The 22892-nt window shown below is 35.1% G+C and overlaps 1 protein-coding gene across 1 annotated transcript; it reads right to left on the bottom strand.

Moving 5' to 3' along the window:
• Positions 1 to 6418: 6418 nt before the first annotated feature.
• Positions 6419 to 22217, bottom strand: LOC110681837 (DExH-box ATP-dependent RNA helicase DExH6-like). Its single transcript, XM_021857969.1, has 14 exons — positions 21619 to 22217; positions 18442 to 18532; positions 17980 to 18292; positions 17772 to 17846; positions 17155 to 17199; positions 14186 to 14276; positions 14013 to 14071; positions 12036 to 12179; positions 10356 to 10408; positions 9991 to 10024; positions 9775 to 9864; positions 8638 to 9642; positions 7250 to 8341; positions 6419 to 7172 (listed from the first exon to the last, which is right to left on the bottom strand). Exons 1-14 carry the CDS (start codon positions 21749 to 21751, stop codon positions 6846 to 6848), a joined length of 3552 nt encoding a protein of 1183 aa, XP_021713661.1. The 5' UTR covers positions 21752 to 22217; the 3' UTR covers positions 6419 to 6845.
• Between the last annotated feature and the right edge of the window lie 675 nt (positions 22218 to 22892).

A 22892-nucleotide genomic window follows, 5' to 3' on the forward strand; every position in this document is an offset into this window, starting at 1 on the left:
ATGAATTTATGGAGTTGACGATCTCTTGGATCGTTAAGGGGTGTAACTTTTACCCTGTGAATGGTTTACAAGTTCCTAAAAAACTTGTTGGCGACTCTTTTGCTCTATCTTCTTCCCTTTTGGACGCCACCGTACTTTAGTGTATGATCACAGTGGGGTTCAAGCTAGTGGGATTAACGCTTGAAATTATTCCCTACATTAGCCTTCAATTTTGGAATTTTTTGACTTTTTTTTGCCCGGAAAAAAAAAATTGCCGAAATTTTTACCATGGTCCCTAATACCCTCCGGGATTCCAATTGGGTGGGTGGGAACCATTCTATTTGCCTTTAAACGACCAATTTACCGATTTACAACTTGCAGCGATTTCATTAACTCAAGCCTACCACGAACATTTATGACAACATATAATGATCATTTATGGTTCCTAACGGCATTATATGAAACCATGATGTATCCCTTAAAATCTCGTTTCTTGTCCACACCGGGCTCCAAAATCTTCGAAATTTCTCAAAAAGCATTGATATTAGTCTTCATTTTTGGAATTTTTTTTTTATTATTTTTCGCACGGAAATAAAAATTGCCGAAATGTTTACCATATTCTCTAATACCCCCAAAGATTCCCATAGGGTGGGTGGAACAATCCAATTTGTCTTTAAACGATTAATTTACCGGTTTACAACTTGCACCGATTTCATTAACGTCTCAAGCCTACCACGAACATTTACGACAACAAATAATGATCATATATGGTTCCAAACAACATTGTATTACCCCGAGATGTATTCCCTAGAATTTAAGGACTTTTAAACAACGGGCCCCGACAACTCCAAAATTTCTCAAAACCGTGGATATTAGCCTTCAATTTTTGAATTTTTTGACTTTTTTTCTCCCAGAATTAACAATTGCCGAAATGTTTACCATGGTCGTCCCTAATACCCTCCAGAAGTCCAATTGGGTAGGTGGAACCATCCAATTTGCCTTTAAACGACCAATTTACCGATTTACAACTCTCACCGATTTGAATAATTCAAGCCTACCAGGAAAATTTTATTAAAATATATAATGATCATATATGGTTCCAAACGGAATTATATGACTCCGAGATGTATCCCCTAAAATCTCTAGGCTTTTCGTGAACGGGCCCAGAAACCTCCAAAATTTCTCAAAAAGCATGGATATTAGCCTTCAATTTTGGAATTTTTTGACTTTTTTTCGCCCGTAAATAAAAATTGTCGAAATATTTACCATATCCCCTAATATCCTCCGGGAGTCCCATTTGGTTGGTGGAACCATCCAATTTGCCTTTAAACGGTAAATTTAAAGATTTACAACTTGCACCGATTTCATTATTAACACAAGCCTACCACGAACATGTATGACAACATATAATGATCATATATGGTTCCAAATGGCGTTATATGACCCCGAGATGTATTCCCCGGAATTTCAATACTTTTCGACACCGATCCCTGAAACCTTCAAAATTTCGCAAAATTCAGGGAAATTAGTATGCAATTTTGGAATTTTTTGACTTTTTTTCGCTTGAAAATAAAAAATGCCGAAATGATTACCATGGTTCCTAATACTCTCCGGAAGTCCTATTAGGTGGGTGGAACCATCCAATTTGCCTTTAAACGACCAATTTACCAATTTACAACTTGCACCGATTTCATTAACTAAAGCCTAGCACGAACATTTATGACAACAAATAATGATCGTATATGTTTCTAAATACCATTATATGACCCCAAGATATATTCCCTAGAATTTCAGTACTTTTCGATACCGGGCTTAGAAACCTCCAAAATTACTCAAAAAGTGTGGATATTAGGCTTCAATTTTGGATTTATTTGACTTTTTTTCGCCTTAAAATAAAAATTGTCCAAATGTTTACCATGGTCCCTAAATTCTCTGGGAGTCTAAGGTGGGTGAAACCACCCAATTTTCCTTTAAACAGCCAATTTATTGATTTACAACTTGCATCGATTTCATTAATTCAAGCCTATCACGAACATTTATGAAAACATATAATGATCATATATGGTTCCAAACGACTTTATATGACCCTAAGTTGTATCCCATAAAATCTCAAACCTTTTCGACACCGAGCCTCGAAACCTCAAAATTTTCTCAAAAAGCATGGATACTTTTGGAATTTTTTTGGCTCTTTTTCGCATGGAAATATAAATTGCCGAAATGTTTACCATGTTCCATAATACCCCCATGGAGTCCGATTGAGTGGGTGGAATCATCCAATTTGCCTTTAAACGACCAATTTACTTGTTTACAACTTGCACCGACTTCATTAACTCAAGCCTACCACGAACATTTATGACAACAAATAATGACTATATCTGGTTCCAAACGACATTATATGACCCCGGGACGTATTCCGTAGAATTTCAAGAATTTTAAACACCAGACCCGAAAACTCTAAAATTTCTCAAAAACCGTGGATATTAGCCTTATATTTTTTGAATTTTTTGACTTTTTTCGCCCAGAAATAAAAATTGCCGAAATGTTTACCAAGGTCCCTAATACCCTCGAGAGTCCAATTGGGTAGGTAGAACCATCAAATTTGCCTTTAAACGACCAATTTACTGATTTACAACTCTCACCGATTTCATTAATTCAAGCTTACCACGAACATTTCTGAAAACATATAATGATCATATATGTTTTCAAACGGCATTATATGACCCTGAGATGTATCCCCTAAAATCTCTAGGCTTTTCGGCAACGGGCCCCGAAACCTCCAAAATTTCTCAAAAAGCATGGATATTTGCCTTTAATTTTGGAATTTTTTGACTTTTTTTCGCCCGTAAAAAAACAATTGCCGAAATTTTTACCATGGTCCCTAATACCCTCCGAGAGTCCCATTGGATGGAACCATCCAATTTTCTTTTTAACGAAAATTTACCGATATACAACTTGCACTAATTTCATTAATTCAAGCCTACCACGAAATTTATGACAAAATACAATGATCATATATGGTTCCAAACGGCATTATATGACCCCGAGATATATTCCCTATAATTTCAATAATTTTCGACACCGAGCCCTGAAACCTTCAAAATTTCGCAAAATGCGTGGATATTAGTCTTGAATTTTTGAATTTTTTGACTTTTTTTCTCTCGGAAATAGAAATTACTAAAATGTTTACCATGGTCCCTAATACCCTCCGTGATTCCAATTGGGTGGGTGGAACCATCCAATTTGCCTTTAAACGACCAATTTACCGGTTTACAACTTCAACGATTTCATTAACTCAAACCTACCACGAACATTTGTAACAACATATAATGATCATATATAGTTTTAAACGGAATTATATGACCCTGAGATGTATCTCCTAAAATCTCAAGTCTTTTCGACAACGGGCCCCGAAACCTCCAATAATTCTCGAAAATCGTGGATATTGGCCTTCAATTTTGGAATTTTTTGACTTTTTTTCGCCCGAAAATAAAAATTTCCGAAAAGTTAACCACGATCCTAATACCTTCCGGTAGTCCAATTGGGTCGGTGGAACTATCCAACTTGCCTTTAAACGGCAAATTTACCGATTTACAACTTGCACCGATTTCATTATCTCAAGCATACCACGAACATTTATGACAACATATAATGATCATATATGGTTCCAAACGACATTATATTACCCCGAGATGTATTCCCTAGAATTTCAATACTTTTTGATACCGAGCTCGAAACCTTCAAAATTTCGCAAAATGCGTGGATATTAGTCTTCAATTATGGAATTTTTTGATTTTTTTCGCTCGAAAATAAAAATTGCCAAAATGTTTAACATGGTCCCTAATATCCTCCGGGAGTCCAATTGGGTGAATGGAACCGTCCAATTTGCCTTTAAACGACCAATTTACCGGTTTACAACTTTATCAAGTTCATTAAGTCAAGCCTGCCACGAACATTTATGACAACAAATAATTATCATATATGGTTCCAAACGGCATTATATGACCCTGAGATGTATTCCATAAAATCTCAAGTCTTTTCGACATTGGGTCCCGAAACCTCTAAAATTTCTCGAAAAACGTGGATAAAGCCTTAAATTTTGGAATTTTTTGACTTTTTTTTTGCCTGAAAATAAAAACTGCCGAAATGTTTACAGTGGTCTTTAATACCTTCCAGGAGTCCAATTGGTTGGGTGGAACCAAACAATTTGTCTTTAAACGACCAATTTACCGGTTTACAACTTGCACCGATTTCATTAACTCAAGCCTACCACGAACATTTATGACAATATAAATTGATAAGATATGGTTCCAAACGGCATTATATGATCATGAGATGTATTCCATAGAATTTAAATACTTTTCGACACCGAGTCTCGAAACCTTAAAATTTCGCAAAATGCGTGGATATTAATCTTTAATTTCGGAATTTTTTGACTTTTTTCGCTCGGAAATAACAATAGCCAAAATGTTACCATGGTCCCCATTTCCCCAATACCCTCCGAGAGTCCAATTGGGTGGGTGGAACCATTTAATTTGCCTTTAAACGACCAATTACCGGTTTATAACTTCATCGATTTCATTAACTCAAGCCTACCACGAACATTTATGACAACAGATAATTATCATATATGGTTCCAAAAGGCATTATATGACCCCGATATATATTCCCTAAAATCTCTAGTGCTTTCGACACCAGCTCCTGAAACCTCCAAAATTTCTCAAAAAACGTGGATATTAGCCTCCAATTTTGGAATTTTTTTACTTTTTATCGCCCGAAAATAAAAATTGCCGAAATGTTTATCATGTTTTCTAACCCCCGCCGGGAGTCCAATTGGGTGGGTGGAACCATCCAGTTTTCCTTTAAACGACAACTTTACCGGTTTACAACTTTCACCGATTTCATTAACTCAAGCCTACCACGAACATCTATGGCAACATATAATGATCAAATATGTTTCCAATCGGTATTATATGACCCCCCAGATGTATTCCCTAAAATCTAAAGACTTTGCGACACCGGGACTCGAAACCTGTAAAATTCTCAAAAAGCGTGGAAAATTAGCCTTCAATTTTGGAAATTTTCGACTTTTTTTCGCCCAGAATTAAAATTGCCGAAATTTTTATCATTGTGCATAATACCCTCCGAGAGTCCAATTGGGTGGGTGGGACCATCCAATTTTCCTTTAAACGGCCAATTTACCGGTTTACTACTTGCTTCGATTTACCAGTTTAATTACAACGGTCAATTTAGTTAACTTGCACCGAACCCGACTTGAATTGAAATTGAACAAAACCCATGTCAAAATCGTATTTAACCCGACTTGTTACCAACTTGACTTGAATTCAACCCGACCCGTTCCTAACCCGAACCGAATTTAACCCAACCTGTTACAAACCCGACCCAAAATCAACTGGACTTGTAATTAACCTGACCCAAATTCAACCCGACTTGTTATTGACCTGAACCGAATTTTACCAGACCTATTACTTACCCGACCAAAAAATTCAACCCGATCTGTTACTAACCCGACTGGATATCAACACGACTTGTTATTGTCCCAACCTAAATTCAACCCAAATTGTTTTTGACCCGATTGCAAATCACCTTAAATGCAATTTATACCACCTAATTATTGTTGATCAAAGCATTTTGTCTGGGGAGACCAAGTCGGTCCAGGCCAGCAAAAGAAAGGAGCATCATCCTCAAATTTAAGAGTTAAATATAGTATATATTTGTTGTATGGTCAAAGAAGATAATTATCTTCCTGAATTATAGACTATAGTTCCCTAGTATATTGCAATTTGACATATACATTATAGTCAAAGGAAATAATTAGCTTGATAAAAATGATAATTATCTATTTATAGTTAGTTGAACCTGAATATGACCTGACTTGGAAATGACCCGACCTGATTGTAACCTACAAATTATTGAATTGAACATAACCCGACTTGAATCCGAGAATGACCCGACTTGGAAATAACCCAACTTGATTATTGACTTGAATCGAACCCGACATGAACCCGAGAGTGACCCGACTTGAAAATGACCCGACATGATTATAATCCGCAAATTATTGACCTGAACCGAACCCGACTCAAACTCGATAATGACCCGACCTGATTCTAACCCGCAAATTATTGACTTGAACCGAACCCGACTCGAACCCGAGAATTACCCTAACCCGTTTTAACGCGTGAACCCGACCTATTGTTCACCCGACCTGTTATTAACCCGACCTAAACCCAACCCAAACCCGATAAGAACTATGACCCCAACTCAAGCATGACCCAACCAAACTCGACCTGCATAGGTTATGGAATTAATCCGAATCGAATCGACCCGACCCAAACCTGACCCGTTTACCCGAATTGACAGCTCTAGTTAATACAAGTACTAAAAATGTCCTCAAATAAAAAAAGTTCTAAAAACATAATCATAAAGCAAGAAAAATATGGAGATTAATTGCCATTGCATAAACTCAAAAATGCACTAGCTCCTTCGCATTAATTTGTGGTAAGCCAATACTTTACATCAGGAAAAAATAACAAGATATTCGGGGTCACTGCAGACCTGCAGTACTACAACGAACTATTTACAGAACTTTTGGTGTGTTAAAACCTAGTATAGGGGGCCGCGCAGATTCCTCTGTAAATTCAAAGGTCTAGCTCATTATACCTTCCCATCATAAGCTTCCAATCAGGCGTAAGATAAGGCTCAACAAATGCAGCACAATAGCCACTACACCAAAACAGGCAGAAGATATATTCATCAATTCTACCACAGGCCGACAGCTCCTCAAAACCCGCTTCAGGAGCGGTATCAGTATTACAACATTACACTTCAAAAATTGTACAACATCATCCTTACGGCCCTCCTTGGCCGGACTTATTGCCACGTCGTCGTTTTGATGAGTGTTTCTTAGTTTGCACTTGCACAGGCTGCGATGAAGATTCATGGTATTGAGCACTATAGCTGAATAGAGATATGAGGAAACTTTTTGCAGCAGGATTTGCCTTATTCTGTTCTGCAGATGAATTACCAATTCCAGTATTATGTACCATTGAAGTCAAAGTGTCCACAGATTCCTTGAGTATTGAAACTCCCGTCATCCCATCATATGCAAGAACACAAGCAATTGCATAAATGGATGTTCCCAGAGCTGGCGGAAGAACCTTTTTGGGGTATGTTACCTGAAGCATATGTGAGGTGGTCAATAAAATTTCACAAGAAATAAACGAGGATGCAATCGAAAAGTAATACAACTTACTTTGAAAAGGATAGCCGCAGACAACCGCTCTCTCAAACAGTAAATCTGAGCAACTTCAAGAGCTGTTGATACGAAGGGCAGCCAGCGATCAACAATTAATGTAACAGAATTTTCAGGTGACGACATGACCTTGTCTTCCGGTTTTTCATTTTTCTTTTCAAGGCATTCCATCTCACCTTCATCACTATCTTCATCACCAGCAGCATCACTTCCACTATCATCATCACCAGTGTCCCTTGCAGGTGCCACAACAATTTCTGTTGCAAGTAATAATAAAGGAATTGGACTGATAATAGTAGTGTTCCTTGTGTGCAAAGACCCATCCACTCTAGTTACCTCATCATATACGAGTAGAGCTAGCTCATCAGTATTCTTCATAAATAACTTTGAGTTCATTGATTGTGGGTGTAATAGAACTCTATCATAACCACTATTAGCCGTCTCCACAGTCAGCCTTTTACCCCTCCTAATAGGTGGATGCAACCTTCCCACCATCGGGTACATGCCAGCCACAATAACTGCACGAATTATGCCCGGCTCCCTGGCATTCATACTACAGCTTGATATGTCATCTGGTATACACCCAGTCCTGCTTAACTCATTTGCAAGTTGATTACGCATACCAGACAGCATATGCATAATGCTCGACGACACAAAATATTCAGAACAAAACCGTGATTCTTGACCCATTTTCCTTGCATTCCTCCAGCAGTCAAATGCTGCAACAATCGCCAATTGATCACTATTTCCTCCGTACAATGACGCAAGCTCTGCTTTTGCTGCAACTGCTCTTTTCTTTTCATTGGGTAACATAGGTAAAGTGAAGGGGTCTCTATAATCAGCTGCACAAGCAAGCGTCAAGGCAGGATCCAGGCAATTCAACAATATAGCAAAGAATAGCATCTTGCTGGTTAATGGATGCACAGGCAAAGAACCCAGTTTCCTTCCTAATTCTGTCAATCCCTCATCATGTGACAACGCGCCAATTTCTTGTAGAACAGTAATAGCATTTTTTATTGTCTCAGATACTGGAGGATCTAGTGTTTTCTTCAAAAAATCCTCTACTTTGCAATTCGGATCAAGCAACTTGACCTGTTACAAATATCACATGATAGGGTTCACTCTACTACTTTTACAATAATACACAAGGTGACCAAAATACTAAAATGTCTAGAATTTACAGTCAAAAGTAAATAAAATATAGTAGGTAACACATGTTAACAACCCTCCTTCCCCCCCCCCCCCCCCAAACACACACACGTATTAAAAAAATGCAAACTTGAATACTTTAACAGTTTAACTGCTCATCTTATCAGCAAGCTAGAAGGACTCAAATAATTCAAAAGAGTCTCTTAAAAATCATACACATTATCCAAAGAAAGATGTACCTGCAAACATAGTTCCTCTATTGGCATTCTCCTTATTTCAGGCACCTGGAAATCCAGAAAGGAGACTGCTCGAAGTTTTGAATAGAGATGATAACAGACGCCAGGCTGGCAACGGCCTGCACGCCCCTCTCGTTGTTTTGCACTTGCCTTTGAAGTCCAAGAAGATTGCAGGGTTGACACATTACTGTATGGATCGTAACTTTTCTCCTTCATTCGACCACTATCAAGGACATAGACAACATCATCAATGGTGATGGCAGTCTCGGCTATATTAGTCGAAAGGATAATTTTACGACAACCTACAGGTGGCCGATTAAAAACTTTCTTTTGCTCAGCTGATGGAACCATAGAGTGAAGAGAGAAAATTGCAAACTTATGGGAGTCCTTGAAAAATGGATTAGCCAATAAAGTTTCCCGAGTCCTATTTATATCTTCCCATCCTGGAAGAAAAACAAGAATAGCTCCATTCTCGGACTCCATGCATATCTTCCTCAACAACTTCTCAATTAAGACAACATCAATAAAATCAGGATTAGTAGTTGACATGTATTTTTCAAGCAACTGCTGTTCTTCCACTGAGCTCGAAGAGCTATCAACCATGTGTTTCATAATGATTTCTACAGCTTCAGACTGATCTTCACGCTTAGCCCAATCTAAAGCAGTGCTCCCATCATGGGCCTGCAGATGGCAATCTGCACCTAAGGAAAGAAGTGTACAAATATCACCAACTCTTCCCTTACCAGCAAATACCATTAACGGGGACACTCCAGTTAAAGAATGCTGGTAATTCAGAACTTTAGATGTTCCTTCTGAAGAAATCAATTCTAGGAGAGTATCAAATTCTTCATTTGAACTACTCATCTCAATCGCCTCATCTAGTGCCATACGAGACTGCTCACTTAAGCTGCCCTCTTCATTCACTTGACTAGACAAACTAGAGTTAAGATGATTCTTGTCTGGAGTTCTCAATATGGACAGAATTTCCTCCAAGTAAAAAGTTTTGACCTGAAACAAGGATACACAGGGTGACAAGGGGTTAAAAAGGGCATTTAGAAGCAAAGAAGCAGCAATAGTACAGCGTTAGTGAAGGAAAATATAACATAAAAACAGTAGAAATATATATAAACAAACTCATACAGGATGAGTGAATCCCGGCACACGGATAACTGGACAGCCTCCAAAATAATTAGAAAACCTTTCAGCATCAAGTGTAGCACTCATAAGTACCTGAAAGTTTCAGATAAAGTATATGAACATAGAAATAAATAAATAAATAAATAAATATAAATAAAAAAAAGAAAAAGGAAAGAGAGAGATTAATATAGACTAGAAGCATCATCTAAAATTACTTACCATGCGTAGATGTGGATAGGTTGGAAGCAAGTCTCTGCATGCAAGGGCAAACATAGGCAGATTGATCAAACAAATTAATATACAGGGAGAGAGATGCATGAAATACAAAGAAAACGGTGCAATTAAACCAATGGTTAACAAACTCCCAAACTTAAATCCTTCAAAATAATAATAATAAAAATAATAATTATCCACTAACTTGAATTGTTTTTAGATAGAGAGCAAAAGGATAAGGGGCCATGGGCGTGGGATATGGATGCACACACTGGTTATTTACCTCCAGTTGTGAGTTGTGATAGAACTAGAATAACTTCTCCATGACAACCAAAAAAAAAAAAAGGTTGAAGATTCAAATTGCATAATACCTGAGGATTGCAAGCATAAAGTCAGAGTATCGATCCCTTTCATGAATCTCATCCTATGTGTGAAAACAAGCAGCAAAACAAGGAAAATATATTAAAAGTGGGAAAATCAGATTTAGTAGCCAAACTGAAATGCTAAAAAAAGATCATCAGCTGAAAACATAAAAGTAAATACTAAGAGTTGATTAGCTAGCATCAAAACTAGCGCACTTAATCAGTTGCATGATTCTTTAATATATCAGGTACAATTACACATGATTAGATATCCTGTATTTCTAAAGTCTTACATCTAACCAGATTAGAGCAACAGAGAAATCAAATACAGGTGAACACAGCAGCAAAACAACTCAAAAGTGCACACTAGTATCAAGCTTAATAAAGTCGGAGAATCCTTTTATCCATTGATAGTGAAGGACATAGCTGGAAGAGTATCTATAATCCAAGACTAACTCATCATAAATTAACCAGAACTGTAGTAGCAAGGAGATAATCAGTTCAGTTAACACTTTCTGAAAGCATGTTTAGTCCCGATTTTTCTAGTCAAGGGATTTAGTTTTTGTCCTCATGCATATCGATTTAATTGCTTGAATTGTGTTGTTGATCATAAGAGTTTAAAATTTAACTTTTCCCATCCAGCTTGAAAGAGTAATTAGGTTCTACCGTGGACTTCCCCTAATATTATCCCCAGTCCTCTATTTTCTCATGTTTAATCATTTTCATGATCAATTTGAGTGGTTTAGCCCTTGCCCTAGACTTTGACTCTTATATGGCTTGTTTGCTTTTTGATTAAGCATAATTTAGTAGTTTAGCATCAAATTCTTAACCAATTGTCTTTACTTGGCTCTTTAAATCCCTTAAGTTCAATCCTTTAATGGGACAATGAATATAAGTCTCCGTAGTTTAGTAGTCTCATAAATGAAATGAGGTTCAATGGGCCACACTAATGATATTTCGCAAAGTTATTTCTATTAGCATCTTCATGAGGGATTGAGGGTATATGTTTAACAAATCATCAAGGCAAAGTGAAATTTGAGAGAGACCAATAGAAAGACGGAGAGAGAAAAGGTAGATGGATGAAAAAAAAAACCTTTGGTAGAACTTAGAAAAAATGGATTATATACTCTTCAGCTGGGTTTATTCTGAATTGTTTTCACATAGTTTTAATTCTGTTTAGGAACCAGAAACGAATACGAATCAATTGGTAAACCACCAATTTCCACATCAGCATTTGTAGAAACTACATTTCAACACTCACCATAAACAAACAGGTAGATTTCAAACAAAATGTTGAAGTAAGAATAGAGCTAAGGGCCATTTGCTGACTTAATTAACAGCGCTTCCAGAAGCAGAAGTCAGACTAAAGAAATAGAAATAAAACAGTGCTTTAACTATATTGTCATTTATAATTACTCAAGTACAGAATCAGGGTTATGCCCCTTGTGTTAAAGTGCCTCAAGGCACCCATCCTTTGAGCACACCTCAGTGCCTTAGTCACAACTCAACTGCATATTTTTAGCACTGCTTATAACATTGTATGACGGGGGACCAACACAAGACACATAACTTAGCTATCAGCATAACATTTACATTTACCACCTACACAATGGAAAACCCATGAAATTAAAACAAGTCAAGGAAATGCTTCAAAGTTTGCCAGAATGGAAAAGAAAAAGAAGATGTTACCACAATAATGTGGGAGATCTGAGAAAGATCTACAGATCCTGGTTGGGATCCATTAGAGCCACCAGAAACAAGCACCCTCAGCATGATTCCGTTTGTGCAAAATACAATAGATGAATTTCTTCCACCTTTGGTATCCATCCTTATCTACCAATGCAGATAAATGAGTCAGTTATATGCAGTAGCAAATTCTTATTACAGAATTTTTAAACGATAAAATCATCATAATAGATCTAAAGTCCCCATCAAAGCCAAATATTCCAACTAAGAATGTGTTCCGCACTCACTTCAAACAGTATATTGATTCCTGCTACAATAAAATGATAATTAATCCCCATTAAACTTGCACAAAATCTGTTATCAGGCAAAAGTCACTTCACTGTTTGACAAAATTAAACTTCCTCTGTTTTCTTTTAAATGCAATACTTATGCAATACTTCTCATTACAGGCTTGTCATAGTTGTCAATGTGTTATTTCAATCATTTACACTTTTTATTACTAGATATATAAGAATTATTAAAAAAAAATGATATTAATAAAGTATAAATCAACAAATCTAGTCAAAGTGGAGTACATGAATAGTGTAAAAGTCAAAGTGTTGCATTTAAAAGAAAATTGAGGAAGTACATTACACAGTGCATACATACAGATAACAAAAGGCTGCACACTACTTCAAAGAAAAAGGTTGACATGAATCCTTTCCACCATCAACTATGAAACGACACCAAAATGACAATCTCTAACATAGTGAAAAAGAAGCCACTTTCGTAACATATACTTCCTCTGTTCTATATCAATTGCTAAATTTTTTAATATGGAAGTTTCACATAAATTGCTACATACAGATTCGGGAATGTGTTCATCCATACATTAATAATGAGGTATTCAAAAATTTTATGAAACCATTCAACAACACAATCCCAGGGCTGAGGTTTTCCGTAAGTAGAGAAACTAATATGGATAGAAAGAAGCAAATTTAAGTAGTAAACTAGCATGAACATACAACATAATGCCAATTATAAGGTAATGACCCTTTTAAATGAAAAACTAAGCACGAAAATGAATATAGATAAAAAAAAAAAATCCAGCATATAGTCAAACATATGAGGTTTCCATTTTTGTCTATTCCTTTGATTTGCTTACAATCAACCATAATTGCAGTGTTACATAATTTGTGGTTCACTTTGGTTAAACAGGTAAGAGATCGTAATATACTAGTTGGTGGATTTTTTTTATTATTTTTTTTAATACCTACTTGACGGGATTTCAATTCACTGGAAATTTTTGTTAGGTGCAGCATATGGAGACATAATTCATCATTGGCATATAATCAGTTTACAAACTGAATTTTTATCATACAATATGCTAATTAAAACGTTTCATTAAAAATTTAAAATACACATAATTAACCAATTTCCTACTTTATACACATGTTAAGAATATAAATGAATAATTGCAAAAGAATATTCAAAGGGGAAATATAGTGAGGGAGAGAGAGTTGTTTAAAATCACATGGGTTCTGCAATTTCAACTTTCAAACATTTGCCAAAACGATGTCCAGCCCAACCCCTTCATCTACCATGTCACTCTTTAAATTTTAGCCTCATCAAAAACAAAAAGGAAAAGACAACGAGTAAAAACAAAGTGCACTTATTTACAATATTGCCACTAGATTGACAAAATTTGTCAATCATAAAGATTAACTTTGTATTCTCTCATGAAAAATTGCGAGTGCGTGAGAGGGATTCTATATTTCTATGTGACAAACAACCTTGCGTAGGAAGGCTTTATTAATAGATTAGAACATAAGATGGCAACAAAACTGATATTCATGATAACCTTTTTTTCCTTATATATATATATATATATATATATATATATATTCCCCCTCAAAAAAAAAAAATATATATATATATATATATATTATATATATATAAGAGAGAGAGAGAGAATGTATAGCACAGCTTCTAAGGTTTTACCTTGTATCCAACACTTTCTCCAATATTTTCTCCTCTTTCATGAGAAATTCTGTCCGCAACTAATAAAAATATGCGTGATACCAAGCAAGGAAATCAATCAGTCAAAATGTGCTAAAAAGATATTGTCAGCCAAAGCTTTGTGAATCAACCAAAGAATAAAAGGATAATCTGACCTGACATAGCTGAAATACGTCGTGGTTGTGTACAGATTATTTTACAAGCCTCACCCCTAGCCCACATGGAATCTAAAAGATATTGAGGGACCTGAGGTATAGAAACAGATGCCATAACCATCAAATATCAGCTTGAGAAAGAGGATCAATGTTGTATCAACTTTTAGCATAACATCAGGAAGCAGACACAGCACATCAGTTAATGCAAGTATTGTCTGAAACACAACCAGTCAATACATTTGTCACCATAATTTATATTTTAAAGATGCAACATAGATCTGGAACCCCAATAACAACTTCTAAGCCCATGACATACCCATATTAACTTCACAGTCCCAATTCAAATTCTTCACACCATACGATAGACAAGATTGAAAGATCCACCAATTACTTATCCAGCTGAATAGCTGATCCACTATTCAGCTGCTGAACAGTGCTTGCTTTTCAAAAGTATTTTCCTGTCCATCCAGAGAAAAATTGCTGACATTTTCAAAAATAGTAGCATTCATTCCTAGTCTTCTAGCCTTATTGGGACTTAATTTATTACAAATTAAAAAAGGGAGAGAACTACAAGGTCTTGAGATTTTTCATCATATTCGTGTAATTTTAGTCTACCTGAAAATGCCTAAAATTATGTAATGGGTAATATAATAACCTTTTAACACATGATTGATAGATCCATGATAACTATAAGTATATTAATATTCCTTGTGTTTCATAATAATCGCAACACTAGGCACTACACAAAGATTTAGAATATTTATAAAGTAGAGAATAAGGATCATAGGGGGAAATTTATACTTCGTAATATGAAGTATAGTTAGTGGGGACATATTTAATTGTTAGTGGGTCCTTGCCAAATAAGAAATTGTTTGCAATTATTATGAAACAAGCATTAAAAAAAAAAGTGTTGCGATTATTACGTAACAGAAGGAGTATTGAATAATGGAGATAATGCGATTTGACTAAATAAGACTTGAGTAGTTCGCCTCCAATGTGTGTGCTAATAAAATTTAAATAAGTGAATGGATATGAGAAAAAGGTGGATACAAAAAAAGAGATGTGTAAAAAGGTGAGTGGGGGTAAGAAAAAGGTATAAAGTACTTCCTTTGTTTCACATTATTTGAGAAGTTTTGACTTTGGACCCTTTGGTAACTATTCACATAATTTATTTTGACTTCCTTTTGTATTTTATACTTGAGAAATAATATAGTCATGTCACATGTGGAATCTTATTAGATTTGTCTCAATGTATATATTTCAAATTTAAACTTTTTATTATCATTCTTATTAATGATTGGAGACTGTGAGTGGTGTTAAGATGTAAATATTGTGAATAAAAACGTGTTAAAAATAAAATTAAAAAAAAAAAAGTTCGTCAAAAAGAGAATAAAATCGAAATAGTTGGCATCCACTTTCTCATTTAAACTATAATAGCATTATCCCCTAGTGGAGAAACGGATTACTTTCTCATTGAATTATGTGATAAGGTAAGTTTTTAGGGTATAAGACCCTCTCCAATGGTGAGACTCAAGTGAGTATTTTTAGAAGAAAGAGAGTATTTTTTGCAAATGTATACCAATAAGTTGGTATCTAAACATAGCAACTCCAAAAGAAAGTTACTAAGTTTAGATACTCAACTTTGAGTCTCATTTGACAAAAAGTGTGGACCCCTTGTCAATATTTTAATATATTTTGTAATTTATTTAAGTTTTACCTTTTTTTTTATTTTACAATATTTGATATTAAAAAAGAAATGGATTTAGTGAGCAATATATTGAAAGTGACATTTGTATATTTTAGAAATTCTCACCATTGGGAAATTAGGCTACACATGAGTTGCTAAATTGAGAATTGAGTATAGTATCACCATTGGAGGTAAAAAACAACCCATTTTGTATTTCAATACTCAAATTTGAGTCTCACCATTAGAGATGGTCTTATGTTCAAACTACATTCTAAAAGAGAGTCATTGTAAAACCATTAAGGATAATTACAATTGCATTCAAAGTTATCTTAGTTAGGTGTAAATTTCCAATTGTTCATTACATTTAGAAATAGTTTTTTGCTACCTGGATTTGATACCCCCCCCCTTTTTTTTTTTTCCTTAATTCCAACCATAATTAGTTTGGTAGGAAAAAACTAAGGGCTACCATGTAGAATGTAAAATTAAACTAGTGGTTTGTGTCTCAATAGTAGTCAAGACGATCAATCTTCTCTTTTTGGGTGCATTATGCACTTGCTCCTATAAATCTTCTATATTTCCATGCATTCTGCAAAGATCAGCTATATTTACATATACCTAAAGCATCTATCATATCTTATAAATTAATTAGCTTCCCTAAAAAGTAGAGTTAGTTGATTTGTTGATCAAGGACAAAATCACTTAACTAAAATCCCATCTATACACATCGCATATTAGCCAAGGAAAGTAATAGTAATAAAGAAAAGGAAAACAAGCCTAGAGTTAAGTTACAAATTAGAAAAAGGAAAAGCATGTATTCCTCATTTCCTCTCATGATACACAAGAACAAAATCTCTACAGCACAAATATGAAATTTGTAGATCAACAATAACTTGCGTTACTCTACTCCAACTCTTCATTTCACCACAAGTACCCATAGCAAATACTCAACACTCAGACATGGGTAGATATTAAGTACCCATAGCAAATACTCAACACTCAGACATAGGTGGATATTAAGTACCCATAGCAAATATTAAGACATTTTATTTTATACAAAAATCATGCAAAACATTCATCAACAGGCTGTGTCTGAAATAAAGGCACATAGCCGTGTCAAACACTACTTCTAGCTGAGTCCAAGTAACATTAGTAATAACAGATTTGACATAAACTTAAATCAAGCGAGCTCGAAGTGTCAATTTGTGCAGACAACAACCTAGTAATGTAGAGAGGACATAACTGAATTTAGACAATCACAGTGAGAATAAGCAAAATTAGCTACCTGTGTAGTCTTCCCACAACCAGTCTCTCCAGATATGAGCACAACCTGCTCTAAGAAATTGACATTAGTAAGACTTCCAATCAATTTGCAAGCTGGAAGCTAGACATTTTAATGATAAACCAAGAACTGGCATAGCTGAAAAAGTAAAAATAATAAAATTATAATAGAATATAAATTAAAACAGTCATGCCAGAACAAATTCCCATAGAAAGCCAGTGATCAGCAATTTGATAGCAAACATGACTGCTAATAAGTAAAAATGATCAACTTTCTGCAACCAAATTTACACAACATACTCATGGCACCTATGACTCGAGAATACAAAGTGTTAAGGCTAGAGATTACTTTTACAAGTTCAAATTTAATTTTCACCACAAGAACAGACTACATAATTAAAAACCACAAACACTAATTTACTACACTTTTGTCTCATCAGATATACAAAAGGAAACTTTGGCACTCAGTAAGAATATGTAATAGACTGTAAATGTTACTAAATTCCCCACTTCCCCAGTACGAGGTTGGGTAGACGTATGCAATCTGCTACCTAGTATTATTATACTATGCAAATATGTACCACATTCACGTATTAATTTGCCTATTGTACAGCAACAAACCTGATGAGTTAAGATTGTTGACGTAATAACATCCTGGAAAGTTGCAATAGGAAGCTTAGACCTTTTCTTAGATATCTGCATTCATCAAACAACAAAACAAAAAAATCACTTATGCAACACACAAAGAGTTCAAACGTGTGAAGAACCAATATTATTTCATGAGATTAATAAACAAAAAGTAAGAACTCCAATTTCAAGATGTAAGAACCTCTTGCAAGTGATGTTTTTGCTGTATCTTGCTCGTGAGCAACTCCGCCTGCTTTTCTATTTCATCCTTGTTCATTAAAGGCTTACAGAATATATTCTCTCTTTTACCCCGTGGCCTAGGATTATTATTATCAGTAGGCCCATTAGAATATTCTTTTCCAACTTCATCCTCACCGGGTGGATAACGAATAAAAAGGTCATTCAAAACCCTTTTAGATTCATCTGAGAATGTGATCACAGGATTTTCCCTTTGCTCCGAGCTTTCTAACTTTGGCTTGCTTTTGAATACTGCAACACGCCGCTGTTTCCCTTTCCTGTGAAGAATCATAACCATATAAGAAAAGAGCAGTGGCAAAAGCCATAAGTGCGAAAAATGCATTTAAGAAACATTCAGACTATCCTCATAGTAAAGAGCATTTTTCCTCTCAGATTTAACAAGTTCCAGAGTTCAAAAAGAACTCACCCAGAACTTTTTGAAATCATGCCCATTTTTTTGGACTCTTGATGAACCACAGCACGTTCATGGTTAGTCATGTTAGGTTCAAAAGTATATACTGCATAACGATAACAAAAAAATTATCATTAGTCTATGAAATGCCTCGAGATATCATATCACAGGGAAAAGCAAGTGTATGGAAATTTTATGGTAAAAGCAAGATAAACTAAACTACAGTTTTCTTTGTAGTGAGTTAGTGACCACAAACCACAATTAAGTCAAGCGATCAGAGTGACAGTCACTCCTCATAGTCCTCAAAGAAGTCAAACAAAGCGAACATCCATGATCATGTTATGTACATGATGATCCACAACATTATTCACAATAATGACTAATGATAATTAGGGCTCAGAACCTGTCCAATATTGGACCAAAACCAGTAAGACTGTAATTTCCAATTTGGTGAGCCAAAACACAGATCTAAATAATTTTGGTCCAGAGTCCAAACAAGTCCGGATTATTCTAATCTAGTCAATTATTTGACAAGTTCATGATCAATTAACATTTGCAAGTAAAACACTATTTTATTTGTAAATAATCCACAAATATTAGTATAACATATATGCTAATGCCAATACAAAATTACAACCACCAATATTTATAATTGACACTACTACCTCCGTTTCACAATATATCCATTATTTTGACTTTTACACTATTCACTAATTAACTTTTACTACTTTTTTAATATTTATAAAAATTTAATAATGATAAGTAAATCATCGTTGGATTGGTTCCAATGTATATTTTCAAAATATACTAGTAATTTCTCCATAACATTTTAATAATTGATATATATATACAAGTTAAAGGTCAAATTTATCTTTTGACAAATAAAAAAAATCAAAATGTTGCGTCTATTGTGAATCAAAGGTAGCATCTAAATTTCAAAACTGTAACTCTTCAAGGAATTGTAAAAATACACAAGCTATTAACAAAATCCTTCATAAAAAAATTTACTTCCTCCACTCCAAATTAGTTGACACATATTCCTTTTTGAGGATTTTTTTTAGTTGACATGTTTCTATTTTAGGTAGCTTAATAAAGTTTATTTCCTATTTTATTCCCTACCCACTTTACTCCTCCTATATTATCACTCATTCACGGCTTCACTCTCCCTCCATCTGTACGTTTTGGCTACCTCTTCCTTATTCCCCAATCCCCATGGTGATAGTGGTGGAGTGTGGTAAGTAAAGATAAAAGAGAAAGAAAAAAGATGGGGTTAGTAATGGGAGGGATAGTTATACTAACTTTTTTTTCCCCTACCCACTTTCCTTTTTTTAACCCAATTTTTTTATCAGTTTTTTTGTGTTCTACTCACTACTACTTTTGATTTAAGTAAGTACCTTTAATAATCTTCCCCCCTTTACCCCAAATATTATCCATTTTTTTCTTACACAAACCCAATTTTTACTCCCTCTTCCTTACCTTACCCACCTTTCTAACTCTTTGTTTCACATTCGAATTGTCAACGTCAAGTATGCAAATTAGGTGTTTTTGTATCTTGTTTTAGAGAGGGGTTAATGACTTAACTTAATGCTAACTAGAAGAACAACTAACTACATTACTCTTGGCATGAGTGAAATTAAATGGTAAGGAGTTTCCCATAAGTGAGTGTTGTAAATACCTGGAGCCGATTTAACATAGGATAAGGAATATTGACCAAAGTGTGCAGCTATAGCATATCTCTAGCAAAGATGTGTATTGTGAGAAGTAGAGGTGGTTATTAGACAGGGTAGTCCAATGATAATAAGGTCAGGGCCAAGCTTATAGGGCTTTTAATGGACAGGGCTATTAATGGATAGGGCCCTTATTGGGTAGGGTCAATATAGGGCCAACATGTTTTTCCAATTTAGTTGATAAAGAAAATACATAATGTAAAAATAATTGTACAGATTAATTTGTATTCATATGTATTTAATAATGGCTTTGTCCAATATTTATTTTAATTGATATTTTGTTGGCCCGCCCATTATCAACCCGCGATCCGCATTGGCCCGACCCTATATTGACCCTATAAAACGTGACCCTCTTTGACCCTGACTCGCAACCGACCCTGACCCGACCCACCCAATAACCAGGTCTAGTGAGAAGGATGTGTAAGAACACCTTAAGAAATAATTTAATATGCAGATAATCGGATGAAAGTTGGAGTTTATGAATATCAGGAAGCTAAAATTTAGGATTATGCAGATCATAAAGAGTCCAATATAGGCCAAAGATGACTTAGATGAAGAAAGTAAAAAATGATATTGTAGAAATTGGGTTTGCATGAGCATAGAGCCCTAAATAGAGGTGAAAGTAAAGCTGCGGTGGTGTTTTCTGTTTAAGTGTTCATCAAACTTGAATGAATAACTGATAACATTACTTTCAAGAGTGACATAACAGAGGTTCAAACCTCACGTCCCAAATCAACTCATATGTACTTCCACTCAGATTTTAAACAAGGGTAAAGAGCAAATAAGATAAAAAATGTTGATGTAACAAAACCCTACAATCTAGTATGGCAAACACAGAATAATAATTGTATAACCCACAAACTCCAAGGAAAGAAAAAATCAGGCTAGCTTTCTTTTTCTTATGTAGAAGTTTCAAAGTTACCATAGCCTGGCAACCTCTTAATTCAATTCCTGTATTGCATAGGTAATAATAGAGCATCACTTTTTCCTTTCGAGAACAAGTTCTGGACATCAGAGTCTCTCAAAATGTGTCAATAAACACTGTAAATTAATATAGTAGCATTCATTGTACACTCATAAATTGTAAATTTTCCCTACCTCCAGGTATATACTTAATCAACATAACGACCAAAATCAAGCATGAAAATCGAAAAAGTCGCTTATTAGGATCAAATGTAGAAATGAGCATACTTCTCAGTTCTCAATTTCATTTTCTCCTAGCTAACAACATTTCAACATGAACATGCTAATTAAACCGTTAATTACAACAACCCCATTTCAACCACTAGCTTCAAAGTCTACAATTAAACAGACAAATCAACATCTACATTTCAGCATCCATTTATAAAACCATAATATATAAAACAACATAATATACAACAGATATAATGAAGCAACTAATTAACATTAATGGGTATAACAAAATAGATAAAATATGCCAAAATTAAAAGGGTAAAAAAAGGACCTTGATCATGAGAAGAACGAAACTGTTCGAGAATATTGTGAATTTTAATGCGGACGATTTCATCGACGCCGGCAGTATGCTCCGGTGCGAATAATGAGCCGTACTTCTGCCTCTTTTTGGATGATTTCGTCATTTTTTTCTCTTTGAATCTTATGAGAGAGAAAATTGCGGAAGATTTGACGGCGGTTGCAGTAGGATTGAGCAGCGTAGGGAAGGTGCAGGGGTGGCGGCGGTAATGGCGGAGGTGGACGAGGGAGTGGTGGCGCGCTCTTTAAAACCGGGGTTGCTGAAGATGAACAAATACAATGCTCCCACCGGTTTTGGCTGTTGTAATTTGTAAACCCTAACCCTTTTTATTTTTCAGTTTACCTTTTCTTTTTTTAATTTTTTTTTTTTTTTATAAAAAAAAAAGCTTTTTATTTCATTATCTTTGTTTTGTTTTTTTCTTCGTAGAATCTAGAGAGGTTAAGCAATTGAGTGTTGTACTCCATGTCTCCATAGTATATTCTCTTGAAGTCATGATATACTTCGTATCTTCTTACAAGTTAAGTTGTACTCCTCCATTTTTAAGTAATTACTCTACTTTTCTTTTCTAGTCGTTTTTTAATACTACTTCCGTTACAGATTACGTGCAACGATTTGACATTAAGTAGAGAGGGAAATGTTTAATCTTTGCAAATAACCTGTAATGGAGGTAGTACTTACTTCATTTTCTTTTTTGGAAAGCTTTTACAATATTTAAATCATTTTTCACACTTAATGGACCCAACATAATACTCTCTCTCCTCCTATTGTTCCACTACTTTTGCTTTTTACAATTTTTTATTCTCTCAACTCTCCACTACCTCCATATTTTATTACTTTCTCCAATTTCTCCTAAAACTCCGTGTATGGAGAAATGGAGCAAGTATTTAAAAACGGAGAAAGTACAACAAATTACATAATAATTCCTCCGTTTTTTTATTTGCATTATTTTCTTTTTATAAATGTTTTTTTTTAAATGCATCACTTTTACATTGGCACTAGTAGAGAAAAAGCATTAGGCACCCCCCATATGGCACCGGTTCAGGCTAAACCGGTGCCCAAAACCGGTCTAGAATTGGGCGGGATTTTACCAAAAGAGAAAAGGCATCGGTTCAGCCTGAACCGGTGCCAAATTCAAAAAAAAAAATGTCGCGTCTTTTTCTTCCTCTCTTTCTCTTTCCTTCCCTTCATTCGTTCATCCCTTCTTTCGTTCTCTTTCAGAGTATTTGAAGTGCCTCCACCTTTTCCCT

This window comes from Chenopodium quinoa, unplaced genomic scaffold (genome assembly GCF_001683475.1).
Source record: "Chenopodium quinoa cultivar QQ74 unplaced genomic scaffold, ASM168347v1, whole genome shotgun sequence".
Taxonomy (NCBI): Eukaryota; Viridiplantae; Streptophyta; class Magnoliopsida; order Caryophyllales; family Amaranthaceae; genus Chenopodium; species Chenopodium quinoa.